This window comes from Macaca thibetana, chromosome X (assembly GCF_024542745.1).
Source record: "Macaca thibetana thibetana isolate TM-01 chromosome X, ASM2454274v1, whole genome shotgun sequence".
Classification (NCBI taxonomy): domain Eukaryota; kingdom Metazoa; phylum Chordata; class Mammalia; order Primates; family Cercopithecidae; genus Macaca; species Macaca thibetana.
Genome location: NC_065598.1, coordinates 10,665,275 through 10,681,277, shown reverse-complemented (window position 1 = coordinate 10,681,277; position 16,003 = coordinate 10,665,275). Strand labels below are relative to the sequence as shown.

The 16,003-nt window shown below is 40.4% G+C and overlaps 1 protein-coding gene across 5 annotated transcripts in view; it reads left to right on the top strand.

The window, feature by feature from the left end:
- The window catches only part of ARHGAP6 (Rho GTPase activating protein 6), a 550,354-nt gene that overhangs the window by 502,953 nt on the left and 31,398 nt on the right, over positions 1–16,003 (top strand). For all 5 annotated transcript variants that reach the window (XR_007722733.1, XM_050777262.1, XM_050777265.1 and 2 more), the window contains exons 6-9: positions 2,544–2,599; positions 5,109–5,259; positions 6,310–6,458; positions 14,907–15,086. Coding sequence is in view for 4 of the 5 variants with exons in the window: in XM_050777262.1 (XP_050633219.1) it covers positions 2,544–2,599; positions 5,109–5,259; positions 6,310–6,458; positions 14,907–15,086 (536 nt within the window). In the remaining variant the exon portion in view is untranslated. The remainder of the gene's footprint in view (positions 1–2,543; positions 2,600–5,108; positions 5,260–6,309; positions 6,459–14,906; positions 15,087–16,003) is intronic.

Here is a 16,003-nt window from a genome sequence, read left to right as displayed (position 1 = left end):
CCCCCAGCCTCACTGCTGCCTTGCCGGTAGATCACAGACTGCTGCACTAGCAATGAGGGAGGCTCCGTGGGTGTTGAACCCTCCCGGCCAGGTGTGGGATATGATCTCCTGGTGTGCCTGTTTGCTTAAAGCGCAGTATTGGGGTGGGAGTTACCCGATTTTCCAGGTGTTGTGTGTCTCAGTTCCCCTGGCTAGGAAAAGGGACTCCCTTCCCCCTTGCGCTTCCCAGGTGAGGCAATGCCTCGCCCTGCTTCAGCTCTCGCTGGTCGGGCTGCAGCAGCTGACCAGCACCGATCGTCCGGCACTCCCCAGTGAGATGAACCCAGTAGCTCAGTTGAAAATGCAGAAATCACCGGTCTTCTGTGTCGCTCGCGCTGGGAGTTGGAGACTGGAGCTGCTCCTATTCGGCCATCTTGCTCCGCCCCCCAACAATCTTTATATACTGGGAGACTGATCTAGATTTAGGCACAGCTGGATCCAGGATTCAAATGATGTCATGAGTGTCCTCTGCTGGCTTTACTCTCAGACCAGCTCTCTTCATGTGGCTTCAAATGGCTGTTAGCAGCTCCAATATCCCATCACTCTCATAATTGATTGTCCCAAATGAAGATAAAATGAGCCACCAGTGAAAGAATATACACGATGCTCATCAATGGCAATGATTAATGACCGGCATAGAAAAAGGAGAACCATTCAGACATATTTCATGCTCCCAAAGGAAGTACACAATACTTTTTGTGAAGTATTCTTGCCCTATAAAATCACACCGCAATCAGAGTAATCTCTGGCTCTAGCTATCTCTTTACAGAAAATAAAGGGGAGAGAAGAACATACAAATGACACCATGGAGTGTCCAAATCCAAACAATATGAAGATCTACAGTAGGAAATAGCTGAGATTTCTTCACCAAACCAATTATAAGGAAAAGGGAAACAGAGGGAGGAAACACAGATTAAGAGACTAAAAGGCACATCGACTGTATCACAGTGTGTGACCCTTATGTGGATGTTGACTGGAAATGTAATGCATTAAGGAACTATTGTTGACATTTATAGTATATTATAGTGAAATTACTTGTGTTTTTAAGAGACCTAATTTTTTAGAACTGAGTTTCTCAACCTCAGCACTGACACTGTATTTTTCACATCTAGGACATGATCCTAGTAAAAGCAATCAGAAATGTGAACAAAAACATGTGCACAGAGTTGTTCACAATAGGGTCATTTATAATAGCAAAATAAGCATGTATATTTTGGGGACCTGTGCACCATTCAGAGGGGAATATGGAGTAAATTATGGCCCATTCATACAATAGAATATTTTGCATCTTTTTTATATTTCCATAGATTTTGGGGGAACAGGTGGTATTTGGTTACACGAGTAAGTTCTTTAGTGGTGGTTTGTGAGATTTTGGTGCACCCACCACCTGAGCAATATACACTATACCAAACTGGTAGTCTTTTATCCCTTTTAAGTGACATTTCCAAGGAATTGTTAATAGCATGAGTGAAAATTCATGTGACATGATAGTGAGGGAAGGGAGTAACATTCTGTCAATAGATATTATATATCTATATCTATATCTATATATATATATGCAGCGTTATCTCAACTATGTAAAAATACCTACATTCATGTAGAAAAGGCTGAATTTTAAAAAATGAAAGATTAGCTAGGCACGGTGACTCACACCTGTAATCTCAGCAATTTGGGATGTCGAGGCAGGTGGATCACTTCAGCCCAGGAGTTGAGCTTGAGCCTGGGCAACATGGCAAAACCCTGTCTCTCCAAAAAATACAAAAATTAGTCAGGCATGGAGGCATGGAGGCATGGAGGCATGTGCTGGTAGTACCAGCTACTCTGGACACCAAGGTGGGAGAATCACTGGAGCCCAGGAGGTCAAGGCTGCAGTGAGCCATAATCACGCCACTGTATTCCAGCCTGGACAACAAAGTGAGACCCTCTCTCAAAAAAAAAAAGGAAGGAAGGAAGGAAGGAAGGAAGGAAGGAAGGAAGGAAGGGAGGGAGGGAGGGAGGAAGGGAGGAAGGGAGGAGAAAAAGAAAAGTAAGAGTGATTATTTCTACATCAGGTATTTCTAAAAGTATATTATTTTTACATTTTTCTGCATTTTCCAGATTTTCTTTAAGAAGCACACTTTAATTATGATCAGACAAACGAGAAATATCTTTTAGAAATTGGTAAAGAGCTAGAATCCCTGTAAAATGTGTGTTTAGGTAATAATTCTGAATAATGAAAAAAAAGCTCATTTTCTCTGATAAGTAGAAGATTAGAAATATAAAATATCACATGAAAAATATTTGATCAGAAACATTTAACGTAAAATTCTGGTGCGTAAAGGGCTGACCTTTAAGTATCTGGAAAATAGAAATAGTGTGAGATGAAAGAAGTGTTACTGTATGCTGTCAAGTTACTATTGCCCTGCATGTTATGGCACTGTGCTGGCATTCTGCTCTCTATTTTGATTTCCTCCAGAGTCTCAAGTCATAAAACAAGACTGTTGATTTTGTTTGCTTATTTGCAGGCCTCCAGACAGTGGGGATATTCCGAGTTGGAAGCTCAAAAAAGAGAGTGAGACAAGTAAGTGAAAAGTAAAGATTATATTTTGTTTCACATGACTTTCAGTTGAATTACCTTTTGCAAAGTTCAAGTTTATACAAATTCCATTTGATCTTTTTTTTTTTTTTTTTTTTTTACCCTCCAAGTTATTATAATATAATTGAATTCCAGGAGGTAAAAGGCAACAACTCAGAAATGTTGTTACAGTTAGGATCAAACACTTGAAAGCAAAACGTCTGGATGTATCTGTGCCATGTGCAGCCAAACAAAACTAATTTATAAACATCTTATTGAAAATTGCAAAAGCAGGAAATTCAGAGTGACCAATCAATAAATGATAAAAAATTGCATGTAGCACCCATTTTTACTAAAATGTGATATGAAAAATGCCATTAACATTCCCTTCACATAAGATGCTATTTTTATAGCTTTACTTTATCAAAAATAAATAATTCTTATGAAGTTTCCATAGAACCATTGACCCCCAGTTTGCTTTTCACATAGGGACTGTGCTCCTTTGTTTCCTTCAGCCCTGTGCAACATTCCTGCAACTGAAGTTTGATATTAGACCTTCAACAATAGGTTCCTGTGATGAGGCAGGTATTTGTGTTCATGATGGCTTCATAAAAGGCAAACCATCCTTTGGGAAAAGAGTTCATTTGTTGGTGAAGGAAAATTAAAGCATTATTTTCTTCCTGTTGTTTTCAATGGAAGGAAATAAGGAACTCAGCAACTCAAAAATGAATTCAAATGAAAACAAATTTTAGTTGGAAGAAGCTGAAGAAATGATATTTGTTCATATTATTGAAAGTAATTGAAATAAATACTTCATCTATCTTTTTTTGTCAAGACAAAAAAGGCTTTCAATGGAAATATGTTTTCTGATTGGTTGGTTGGTTTTTATTCTTAATAGTCACACAAGAAACAACATTAAATGGATCAACATTTAATGTTTCATAACAGAACTTGCAGGAAGATAGTATGGTAATATTTCATAGGCCTCTCACCTGTGCAGGATTGCAGAATATTTTTACAAATATTATCTCATTGAATCTGCCAACCGCTGTGACAGTAGCCTCTTTGACCCACTTCTGTCAAGGCTTAGAGAGATTAAGAAACATAATTCAAGATTACACAATTTAACCAGTCACCATTAACTTCATAGGCCAAGCTCTTTGCATGTTCCATTCTTTCTGCCTGCATGTATGGTCGGAAAAGAAGCATGGTGTGTTTGAATGATCACAAGTTGGAGGAGTGCCAGTGGAAGCCTTCTTTGTTTTGGCTGCCTGACACACGCTGATGGCGTGTTGTCTGGAATCAATGAGTAGTTCAGGACAGTGATGGGTATTCATTCTCATCAGGTGGACAGGTAGCGAGTGCCAGAAATTACTCATCAGTTATATCTGGATCCATTAAAGGGGAAACCTTTGCATGGAGTTGTATTTAAGGATTACCCAATAAAAATATAATCAGTGTTTACTTAGAAGTAGATTTCAAGTATGAAATATGCCCTAACTCACTCATCATTTTACTTTATTATATAACCCCTTATGCACCCTGCACTTTTTCCTTAGATCACTAACCACAATGTTAAGAGTGAATTATTTGTTGGATTACCTGCTTATCACCTTGTTTCTCTAGATGGACTTTGCCTCTTTATTCACTAGTGTATTTTGTGGGCTTGTAACAGGGTCTGACACAGGAAATGTGTAGTAATCTTTGTTGAATTAATGGATGGATGAAAGATTGAAAAACAAACTCTTAGAGAAGTTTGTTGCATAGTGTAGGTTTATGAACTTACATAATTATTTCTACAGCAGAGAACAATGCATAAGAAAAGTTGAGATGCTACAGATAAAAGTAGGGTGTGGAGTTATTACTCTCTTGCCACTGTGTTTTCTTGCTGCTGTAAGTGATAATAGACCTAATATAATGATTAAGGCAGGAAATCCTTCTGGTAATTGTTAATAAGACTCCTTTGACAAATCTAAGACAGCTTTTATTTAGTTATTGTCATCTTTTAAGTCTTAGTCATAAATCTCTTATCAGGGCTCTTAATTTCATTTGTGCAGGAAAAAAAGTCTCTTTGCTTTCTTGCTGAGTGATTCAGTAAAATATCAACATTCAAACATGGCAGAATTGGTGACACACAGAAACGCTGTGTAATAGATTAATTCCTCCCTCCCACATTTATAGTTGACCTAAATTGTCTTCCACCTCTTAGGTGTTCCTCCTAACCTGGTTGTCATTACTAAGCCATTCTGCATACATCATTAACAATAAATCCACAGATGGTTTTATTTAGTGCTTATATATATATATACATATATACACATATACACATATATATATATTCGTAACTGGACTGTGTAAACTCAGCAGATCAAGGTGAGGATGTTGTTTGCTTCTCCTTCTTGGGGTCTGTGCAGACTTAACTCCAGATACTACATGTCACAGCACTTCTTTTGCTGGGCACTGCACATTGAGGTATGGTGTTACGTGACTGCCACTCGAACCGTTGTTTTTCCAGTTACGTGAGGAATTTGACCGTGGGATTGATGTCTCTCTGGAGGAGGAGCACAGTGTTCATGATGTGGCAGCCTTGCTCAAAGAGTTCCTGAGGGACATGCCGGACCCCCTTCTCACCAGGGAGCTGTACACAGCTTTCATCAACACTCTCTGTGCGTAATACAGTCATATGTGGGAAAGTGGCCCTGGAATACTAAGATGTCCAACTCGTTCATCATAACTTTATGCATATCTTTCCTGATAATTTTTTGTCCTTATTTATCAATCTCTAAAGAGTGAGCTATTTGGGGGAATTTCTCAGATTTACCCTGGGAATAATTAGCAAGAAGAAAGTTGCAGTAAAACAAATGGAAATAACCAAGAAGAATTTGAGATACTTTCAAATGACCCAAGAAAAGTAGAAAGTGCCATGAGTTAGTGCTTAGAGTACCAACAAGAGTTCACATTGAGTCTGTGCCTAAAAATGAGCTTGTGTTTCTAGTGCGAAGAAGGAGGGAACTATGGGAACCCAGAGTGAGAAAGGAGGAAAGCAACATTCCAGGGGAAGCAAGATGTCATAGCCCAGTGCCAGGGTTTTCAACATAGCTGCTTCTGGGCTGTAGCTACAGATCCTATGAAGAAGAAAAAAAAGGAGGAGGTAGAGGAGAGATAGGCCAAACCTGGGTCAGCCTCCATACATTTCTTCCTCCAATGCTACAATTCCAATAGGATCACAACAGAGAGAGAATACATTGTCTTTGCTGTATCATGGTTATTGCCAACAAAATATCTGTCTCTTGTGAATTGCTCAACAGAAAAGAGCCTTAAATTCATTATAAACTCAAATTTCAGAATGTTCACCAATTTTCAGCCATTGTTAATAAATATTTACCAAAAATGGAAGACTGGAATCCTTAAACTAGGTGATGAGTAATGCCAGGGAAGGGGGGAGAAGAAAGTAAGGGAAATTGAGTTACCTTTTATTTTAACCTGGATTACAGTTATTTTTCTAGATATTACACTTCTCCAGGTCTAATTTGGCTTTATATATTTCATAGAATCTTGCTGGTAAATTGCTAAAGCAATGGGCAAATGAGTGAAGGCATGAAATGGGACTTGCCTTGATAATCCCTTTCTTAAGACAATTGAGAGGAGGCCTTTCCTCTGTGCCTGAATGGTATGAGCTCCCCTTTTATTTGAGTACCTCTTTTTGCCTTGCTTAGTATTGGAGCCAGAGGAACAGCTGGGCACCTTGCAGCTCCTCATATACCTTCTACCTCCCTGCAATTGTGACACCCTCCACCGCCTCCTACAGTTCCTCTCCATCGTTGCCAGGCATGCCGATGACAACATCAGCAAAGACGGGCAAGAGGTAAGACGCCTTTGCTGCCATAGACACTGTGACTCTTCCTCTCCCCTATTTTAAAAGGGCATACCACCAAAATGGCCAAACATTTTGCCTGGAGGTAATGACATCTCCCCTTCTCCAACCTAGCTGTCTCTGTAGGAAGAGACTAATGCAGGGCCTTCTCTGGAGGGACAGTTCCTAAGAGTGCACGGGCCATGAGTCTCCTTATAAGTTTCGAGTATACTTCCAAATGAGGCTGTCATTTTCCATGATGAGGCTTTACTCAAGACTGGACTTCCATTTGTAAAGAAGAAAAACAATGCACTACAGAAGTGCTTGCAACCATGTAAAAGTAGAATGATGGGGGTGGGAGGAGATTGTTATCCTTGTAATTGATTTACCTGCTGCTATAACTTGAAGCCCAAATATGATGTCACCTCTTTATTTTTCCAGTTTGTCCCGGGAGCTCCCATCTGTACTAAGAGCAAGAAGTCTAGTATCTCCCTTTTGAGGGATCCTTTCCTTTCTTAAACCTTCCCCCAAAAACAGGGACTTGCTCAATGCAAGGGACGGTCAGTTCTGCTTCCAAACCAGGTGTGGAGGAAACTAGGTCTCATCTGCTGACCATTGCCATTGTGTCTTGATGTCACATGGTATCAACTGCTCAAAGCAGGTTGTACATAGTCCCACAGACTCTTTAGAAATGTTCTTGTTGGATCTGATCCCCAGTCAGGCCCCAGTGTGCCCCGCCACCAAATCTAAGATCTTGGGTTCTGGTTCTCTTTGATTACACTCATATTTCAAGATTTTTTGTTGTTGTTTCACCCTCGGAGAAATGAGATGCTGGCTTCAATTTTAAGTTGCTTACTAATAGCCAACCTATTTAATCTTCACCTTAACAAGAGACACCCCCTTCCCTCTTTGATACCACGCAGTTATACCTCTCCCTGACCTCGGATGCCTCAGGAGATTTTAGACTCTTTAATAAGCTAACATGCACTGTAAATTAACAAGGGGCCAGAGGCATTCCAAACTTACTTAACCACAGGAACTTTTTTGTAAATCCTTGTAAAACAAAGCTCAGCTGCACTGTGGCTTCAATTCTGTGTTTGTCAAATTTCTTTCCCAAAGAACGTGGTTATAACGAGAACACTTGGACACAGGAAGGGGAACATCACACACCGGGGCCTGTCGTGGGGTGGGGGGAGGGGAGAGGGATAACATTAGGAGATATACCTAATGTAAATGATGAGTTAATGGGTGCAGCACACCAACATGGCACATGTATACATATGTAACAAACCTGCACGTTGTGCACATGTACCCTAGAACTTAAAGTATAATAAAAAATAACTAAATAAATAAATAAATAACGTGGTTATATATAATTTTTTCACTCTAATCCAGAAAGGCAATTCTGCATTTCTTCTTGTCCCCCTCCTTATGGGTGTGAGAATGGAACTCTCCTGACTTAGCCATTTATCTCTATAGCAGTTATAATTAGTGAAGCCCCAGATGGCTTCAGGTTTCATAATATGGCACTGACACCTTATTTCAGCATACACAGCTCTTTGATGGGCATACTATAATTCTCATAATTGTTAAGTAGTTTTATTACTCATTTGGATGCCAGCCTTTATCAACTATAGTTATAACAGAAGCTGTAAGCATTATCTGCCTAATTGCTTGGGGAAAGCAGAGCTCTGTGTTTAAAGGTACTTCAGTCACTTCTCTGACATTTCTTAAGTACTATGTGAGAAGGAGAAAATTGGGTCTCAGGTAATTAAGAAGGCATTGAAGAAAGCAAAATGTCCAATTGAACTCATTATTGCCCTTTTAGAATCATTTTCAGACATTCTTTCTATTCAAATGCTGAACAAATCTCCCTTGCCTATGCCAAAAAGAAGAAAATATTCTTGGATAGGTGTAAATGAAACAGTATGCTGGAATATTAGCTACAATTTATGTCTCTCCTTCCATGAGCTGGCTTTGTGCTAGGGAATACACACACACACACACACACACACACACACACACACACACACACACACACATACAAATCCTCTTAACAGGCAAGAGAGAGATCACTGTCTCCATGTTACAGAAGTGAAAACTTAGGGCCGGGGGGCTAAGTAACTTACGTAGCAACCCACAGAGCGCTTCCACTTAAGGTTGTACAAGTGGCATATTAGTGCATTTCACAACTCTAGGGGAGGTGCCATGGACTCCATAGTCACTGTAGATTTGCATAGTTATTAGGACCGTATCCCAGTGGATGATAGAAAAGGATCTTGAAGAAGGGCAATGTCATTATACTGGTTAATGGGTCTGGTTGGTCCCCTTACTAGCAAAGTCCAAGCTGTGTATAGAACCTGAGACAACTAAGAGAAAAGAAAAAGTCTTACTAGCAAAGTCCAAGCTGTGTATAGAACCTGAGCCAGTCTAACAGAATAGGAATTATAAGAAAAAAAAACTGTACTGGGGTCTAGGTCAGGGTTTCTCAGCCTCTGCACAATTGATATTTGGAGCTAGGAATTCTTTGTCATGGGGCTGTCCTGTGCATTGAAGGATGTTTAGCAGCATCCCCGGCCTCTACCCAGTAGATGCCAGTAGTAGTACATATCCTCTCCCACCAAGTTGTGACAACCAAAAATATCTCCAAACATTTCCAAGTCTTCCCTCAGGGGAAGGGTTCAAAATCACCCCCTGGTTGAGAGTGCTTGATAGCTCTTTAATTCACTGACCATGTGTTGTCGGGAAAATCTATTAACTTTCCTATACCTGGGTCTCCTCATCTGAACTTGAGGAATGAAAATTCTTCAACCAGACTTGAAGAGTGGTTGAGAGACCTAGTTTACTGTAAGGAATATGAAATTATCCTGGTGATGGTGAAGTTGTAGAAGGAAGCCAGGGTTTACAAGGGTTTCTAGACACTCTTGACCTAAACATTGCATCAAAATGAAAGACTAATAGCCAAAGATTAAAGCAGCAGGATAAATATAAGGAAAGCATTGCTTCCGTGAAATCGTTAGCAGTGACAGGAGAGCAGGCAGCTCTCACAGCCATTGTGAACTATAGTAAAGGCTACAGAGCAGTGAAGTACTGAGGGAGACAGTGGGAAATTGGGCCATGTTCATAAGTGCTGAATGCCTCTGTGCAGGGCAGGCGGTTGATTCTTTTAAGCTGTGAATCCTTGGAAGGATTCAACTAATGGGTGATATAATCCATGTTGTAGATTGGCTAGAGACAAGGGGAGAGTGAGTTAGGAGGCTTTTGTATCAATAGTAATATGGACAACAGTAATTCCTGTTATAAACGTTTCCATGTAAGAACGGCCTTGATGGGGGGGCCAGGCGCGGTGGCTCACACCTGTAATCCCAGCACTCTGGGAGGCCTAGGTGGGCGGATCACGAGGTCAGGAGATCGAGACCATCCTGGCTAACACGGTGAAACCCCCATCTCTACTAAAAAAAATAAAAAAAAAATTAGCTGGGCGTGGTGGTGGGTGCCTCTAGTCCCAGCTACTCAGGAGGCTGAGGCAGGAGAATGGCGTGAACCCGGGAGGCGGAACTTGCAGTGAGCCGAGATCATGCCACTGCATTCCAGCCTGAGCAACAGAGCGAGACTCCATCTCAAAAATAAATAAATAAATATAAAAGAATGGCCTTGGGATTTGAACCATACATGTCCTGAGCATCTACCCTAAGTTCCTTTAAACCAGTGACTATTGCTCAGAGATTTTCTAATGACTGGCCTCACGATACAATGGCATCTAAGAGGTGGAGGAGGTGAGGACACAAGGTAAATATAGAATTAGGGAATGCACTGCAGAGTCATTGCAGACATTCAGAGAAGTGATGAGCATGGGCCAGAAAAGTTAGGAATGGCTTCAAGGAGGAGGTTAAATTTAAGATGCATATCAAAGGGTGCGTAGGGATTGAGTACATGGGCCACATAAGCACAGCATTGGGATGGGAGTTAGCCAAACCTCTTCTGTTAGAAGTCATGGGTAGAGGGAGAGGATCAAGAGAAGAGTTATTATTTTTTAGTCGATTTGGCATGAGCAGGTAGAGAATATTGAATGGGCAGACTGGAGTAAAGCTAAATATCAAACTGTAAAATATGGTCAAAACCCAACATTTTTCAACTTCTTCTCTTACCTATTTTTTAGTGTGTATCATCTATTTGTTAGGGTGTTGTTTGGGGGGATTGCAACATAGATGAAACCTGAAGCAGATTGTCAAGAAGCTTGAAAGCTCACACAGGTTCTGCCAGAACCTTTCTGCATAACTTGTCTTTATGAAAGAGAGGAAGAGGAAGGAAAACAGAGTTGGGATGGGGGATGGTCTTAGCTTCCTCATCTACAAAATGAACATAATATTTCCTCTTTGATATGTGCTTAAAATTCAATGCATCATTCACTGGTGAGGTCTTAAAGATGTCTAAAAGAAGGGCATGAGAAAAATTGTTGACCAGTCAATCAGTGCTTTTTTGGGAAAAAATAGCAGTATTATATTGAATTGTGGTGTTTTGCTATCTTGTGTTTGTTTTGTTTTCTTCTATTTTGTTTAGTTTGCTATTTGCTTTGCTCCTTAGGGAAAAGAGAAATTCCCAAGTGTAAGAAACATTGCATTTCTTCAAGAAAGAATATAGCAGGAACAAAATTGAAACCTTCTGAGCAGTGGTTTTTCAGAGTTCAAGAACCCCCTGGCACTGCATGGAAAATGTGGTGTGAATATGCAGTTGTTTGGTGAGAGTCCATAGCTGGCATTGAGTTCTCAAAGGGTCTATGAGGCAAAAAAGAAGTTACAAATACCATTGTAGGGCCATGATTACTGATCTTTGAGGAGGTACATGCCTCTAGGAAATGGTAGGTTGGCTTTGAAACTTAGCAAGACCTGTGTCTCCCCTCACCCTCATCCAGCCCTGTTTTAAAGCTCGTTTTCCCATTTCACCATGCCATGGCTGGGTCTGCCAAGCAACAGGAAATGGGAAGAGATGTAGCAATGGGATGAAGAGGGCAGGGCTGCCTAGAGTGGGGCCACCAGCTTTGCTTCTTGCTATACCATCTCCTGGCTCTGAGCTTTGGGCATCACTTCCCTTGTCTATAAAATAGGGACAACAGCAGCAGCTGCTTCTTAAGCTTATAGTGAGAAAGAATTGCAGTGGCCAGTGGAAAGCCCCTAGCCTGGCACCTGTACATACTAGACTTTTAACAGATATGAGCTATTCATATGAAGTTTAGAAATAACCTAGGATGTTCATTTAGTGAAGATAAAAGTTTTCTTGAATTGCTAGCTAATTAAAAAATGAAGTAATGGCCTGGCTCGAGGGTACCTTGTATTACCTAGATACAACCATATAGTATATATAAAAATATATGCTGAAACACATGGAGAAAAGGTGGATGTTGCCTGGGAGCAAGTCTCCTTTCCATGTTACAAAACAATAAAACACAATAAACCCCAAAAGTGTTAACAAACCCCAAGCAGCTTGGTCTGCAGCTGGAATCTGTGTGCAGTTTTACAGATGGGTTGTATTCCATTCCCAGAATAGCAACAGGAGAAGGAAAGAGCGGAAACAGAGCTCTAGATTGTTCTTGTATGAAACATTCTTTTAAAAGAAAACAAAATCTTCCATTTGTTAATGTTTTTTTAAAAAATGAGAAAACCCTAATATGACTTTAAAGGGGTAAGGGGAAACACTCCAAATACTTCTGAGTTCTAAAGGGAGGAATCTGAAAATGACATGTATTTGATTTTCACCTTAACCATGAATTTTCAGGAAAAGAAATGAAAAATAAAATGAAAACTTATCAATGAAATACAAAACTTATCAATGAAATAAAACAAAGAAAAATGATTGAACGATCCTACATAAAGGGTACTTTCTTTCAAATTGTGTTTATCACATGAAATAATATGCCTTGGTGGCCAATCATTCACCTAAAAACAGCCTTGCCTTCTAAAAATAATACAACTCGTGCACCATGCTGGGATTGTAGGGCAGGGCAGCCACCAACTCGTGACTCCACAGGATGAGAGTGGGGCTCAGAGGGCTTTGTTTCAGCTGTTCATCAGGACTCCTGAATTCTATGCTGGGCACCCAGGTGCTTCTCAAAGGCTGTGTAGATCTTCCCAGGCAAAAGATCCCCACCAAGCAGACACAGTTCCCATACTGATCCTGACACTCAATTGATATTGGCAAGATAAATAAAAATTCATGCAGACCAGTGGTTCTCAACCAGGAGCAATTTTACCCCACAAGGGACATGCGACCATGTCTAGAGATAATTCTGGTTGTCACAACTGTAGGTTGAGGGTAGGGGTGGCTCCTGGCATCTAGTGGGCTGAGGCCAGGGGTGCTGTTCCACATCCTGTGATGCACAGGACAGCCCCCACAGCAAAGAATGATCTGGCCTTACATGTCACTAGTGCCAAGGTAGAGAAACCCTAGCCTAGAGAAACTTACTCAGACTCTCCCATTCACCTGAAAAAAGAGACAAGTAGAAAAAATTCCCAAACCTTTAAAAATGTTCATATTCCTTATTACAACAAGTCAACTTGTAGGAATTTACTCCTAAAAAGTGCTGACCCACGCTCACGAAATGTCTTTTCAAGGGTATTTTTTGTACCATTGCTTATAATAACAAAATTCAAGACGACATCAATGCCTATCAGTTGACTGTGGTTAAAACACATCATGGTTTATTCATGCAGTGGGATTCTAGGGGCCAATGAAGACTGAAGACAGGATATTTTCGTAGTGGAAAGATTATTGTAACACACTGTTAAGAGACAGTAAGCAAATTACAAAATAATATATGGATGTGATCCCAGTTTTAAAGAAGAAAATATCAGGTGTACATGTATATATGTGCACAGGAAGGCATTGGAATGGCTGATTCTTGGCAGTGGTGAAATTATGGGCATTTTTTTTCCTTTTGCTTACCTGTACTTTCTAATTATTAATATATTGAATATGAGTAATTTTTTATACTTCAAGCTAAAACATAGTTCCCTTTCTTCACCCTGTACTCCCCTTTAGCTCCTCCTATATTTCTTCTTCCTCCTTCTCTGTGATATCTTTTGAAGAAAGTGTCTACATTCACTGTTTCCACTTCTGCAACTGTGGCTCATTCCTGCCACACCACTGACATGACTCTTAGCTGGGACATCAGAACCATCAGAGAGTCCATTCTGGAGGGAAGGGTCACATCTCGATGACCCTCTGCCACAGTTGATAACTCACTTGAAACACCCCTGTTATTTCTTCTTGGACAGAGGTTTCTTTTTTTCTAACTTCTCAACCATTCTTGGCCTCCTTCATCAGCTGCTCCTTAAGGGTGCTAGAGTCTCCAGGAACCCCTTGTCAGCCCTTCATGTTCCTCACTTAACTGTCCTTCCATTTTTTCATTTGTTTAAACACAAGATCCTTACCCTCTGCATTATCCTCCTCACCCTTCACCCCCTCCATAACTCTGGAAGCTGCTCTTCATCCCTACTTCTTCCTTCCTAGTTCAGATACTAGCTGCTGTGGCCTAGACTGTTGTGGTATGTCCCAGGTAGTCCTACTTTCTTGCATCCCCCATCCCCTGTTCCATAGATTGCTCTTCCTGAAATGCAGATTCCATTTCCATTCTACTCTGTTCAGAATCCTCTTGCCCTTAGATCACAATTTGAATTCCTTGGTCTGACACACGAAGATCATCTCACCTGGCCCTTGCCTGTCTTTCCTGCAGAACTCCCTACCACACTGAGCTTCCTGGGGCTCCATGACATATTTTAGATGTTTCTGTCTTTGCATGTGTGGTGCTTTCTCCATTGTAAAGTTACCCCCTACCCAAGATCCTTTGCTTTTCAGCCTGGCAAACTCTATTCTTCTTTTGAGAGTTTGTGCAAATGCTTCTGCCTCTGTGGTAGTGACCCTGGTGCCTTTGGAGTTGAGAGCTTTATACTTTGTACTTATTACCTGTAATTGATAGGCTTATTTCCTCCCTAGAATGAGAGCCCTTTAAAATAAGGACTGTGTTGTAATCATGGTTGGAAAAGTTTTAAAATAATTAAAATATATGAAAAATGCCCAGCCTCTGATAGGTGCTGAGTGGATGGATCAGTGGTGAGATTATGGATTGATGGATGGAGAAATGAATAGATGGATGGATGGGTGTCAATATTTCTTAAGTGCAAACAGGATAGAAATTTTATATAGTACCCATTTTACAATAAACGACTTAGAGTTGCAAATTTTTACTCAATATGCTATTGAGATGATCATTGAACTATACGGTTCAATCCAAGATATGAAAGCAAAAGGAAAATCATGGTGCCCTCCATGGATTCTAATAGAGATGATGGTATCCTTGAAGGATAAAAAAAAAAATGGATAGTAAAAGGTTTCCTTGATTACTGAATCACCCAGTATTTTGAAGGGCAAACATAACAACAGTCCTTGTGTTCTGTTCTCTCATAGGTCACTGGGAATAAAATGACATCTCTAAACTTAGCCACCATATTTGGACCCAACCTGCTGCACAAGCAGAAGTCATCAGACAAAGAATTCTCAGTCCAGAGTTCAGCCCGGGCTGAGGAGAGCACAGCCATCATCGCTGTGGTGCAAAAGATGATTGAAAATTATGAAGCCCTGTTCATGGTAGGTGGCCCTTCTGTGGCAAGACATCGTAGCAAACTGCCTACTGGTTGCCTCTGGAGGCAGGATGAAATTCTAATAGACCACCCTCTGGGGTGCAGTGCTGCTTACTGAATTCATTGGAAGTCAGGCAGTTTCAGCAGGAGTAGAAATTTGCACAACTCTGATGTCATTTCGAGTTTGTGATTCCATGTTTAAACAAACATACCAAATTATAATTTTCATTTTGTTGTCCTCTAAACCATGGTCACATTTTGGAGTCATTTAATTATAAAGCAGTGTCCTTGCTCAAGATGTTAATAAAACCCTTCTTTATGGAATTCTGTGTCCCTCATGAATTCATGTATTCATAAGCATCCTCAGTGGTTTCACCTCCTCCAAGGTCAATCTTGACATTTTACCTCCTACACGAAGCTTCACCTGTCCTTCCTTTGTCATTCCCCTGCCACTTCTCTGTCTCCTGAACTCCATTACTGTCCTTACTGATGTTTATCTTACCCAACATTGTGTATAGTTGTTTATGACCATTTCCCCTAGTAGAGTATAAATGCATTTAAAACAAGGACTGCACCCTTGTTATCTCCTCTCCATATCCTCTGTACACTTTTGGAAAGCCCTCCATCTGGCAGGCACTCAATAAATATTTTTTTGATTTGTATTGAATTACCAGTTCCTGTTTTCCTTCATCAAACTGCATTGCTTGCTACAACTTCCCTTGAAACATTAAAACAAATGCCAACTCTCTTCTATTTCTGTTCACCACTAATATTGCATGTCAAAATTTACAGGAACCTTCATGTTTTTTCTCCCATTTCTCTTGTCAATTTGCAAATGCTATAAAGTCTGCCTTTTCCACTAGAGCCTTTTGTGGCTCCTTCAACCAAGAATTCTAGTTACTTCTTTTAAATTTCTTTAGTAAT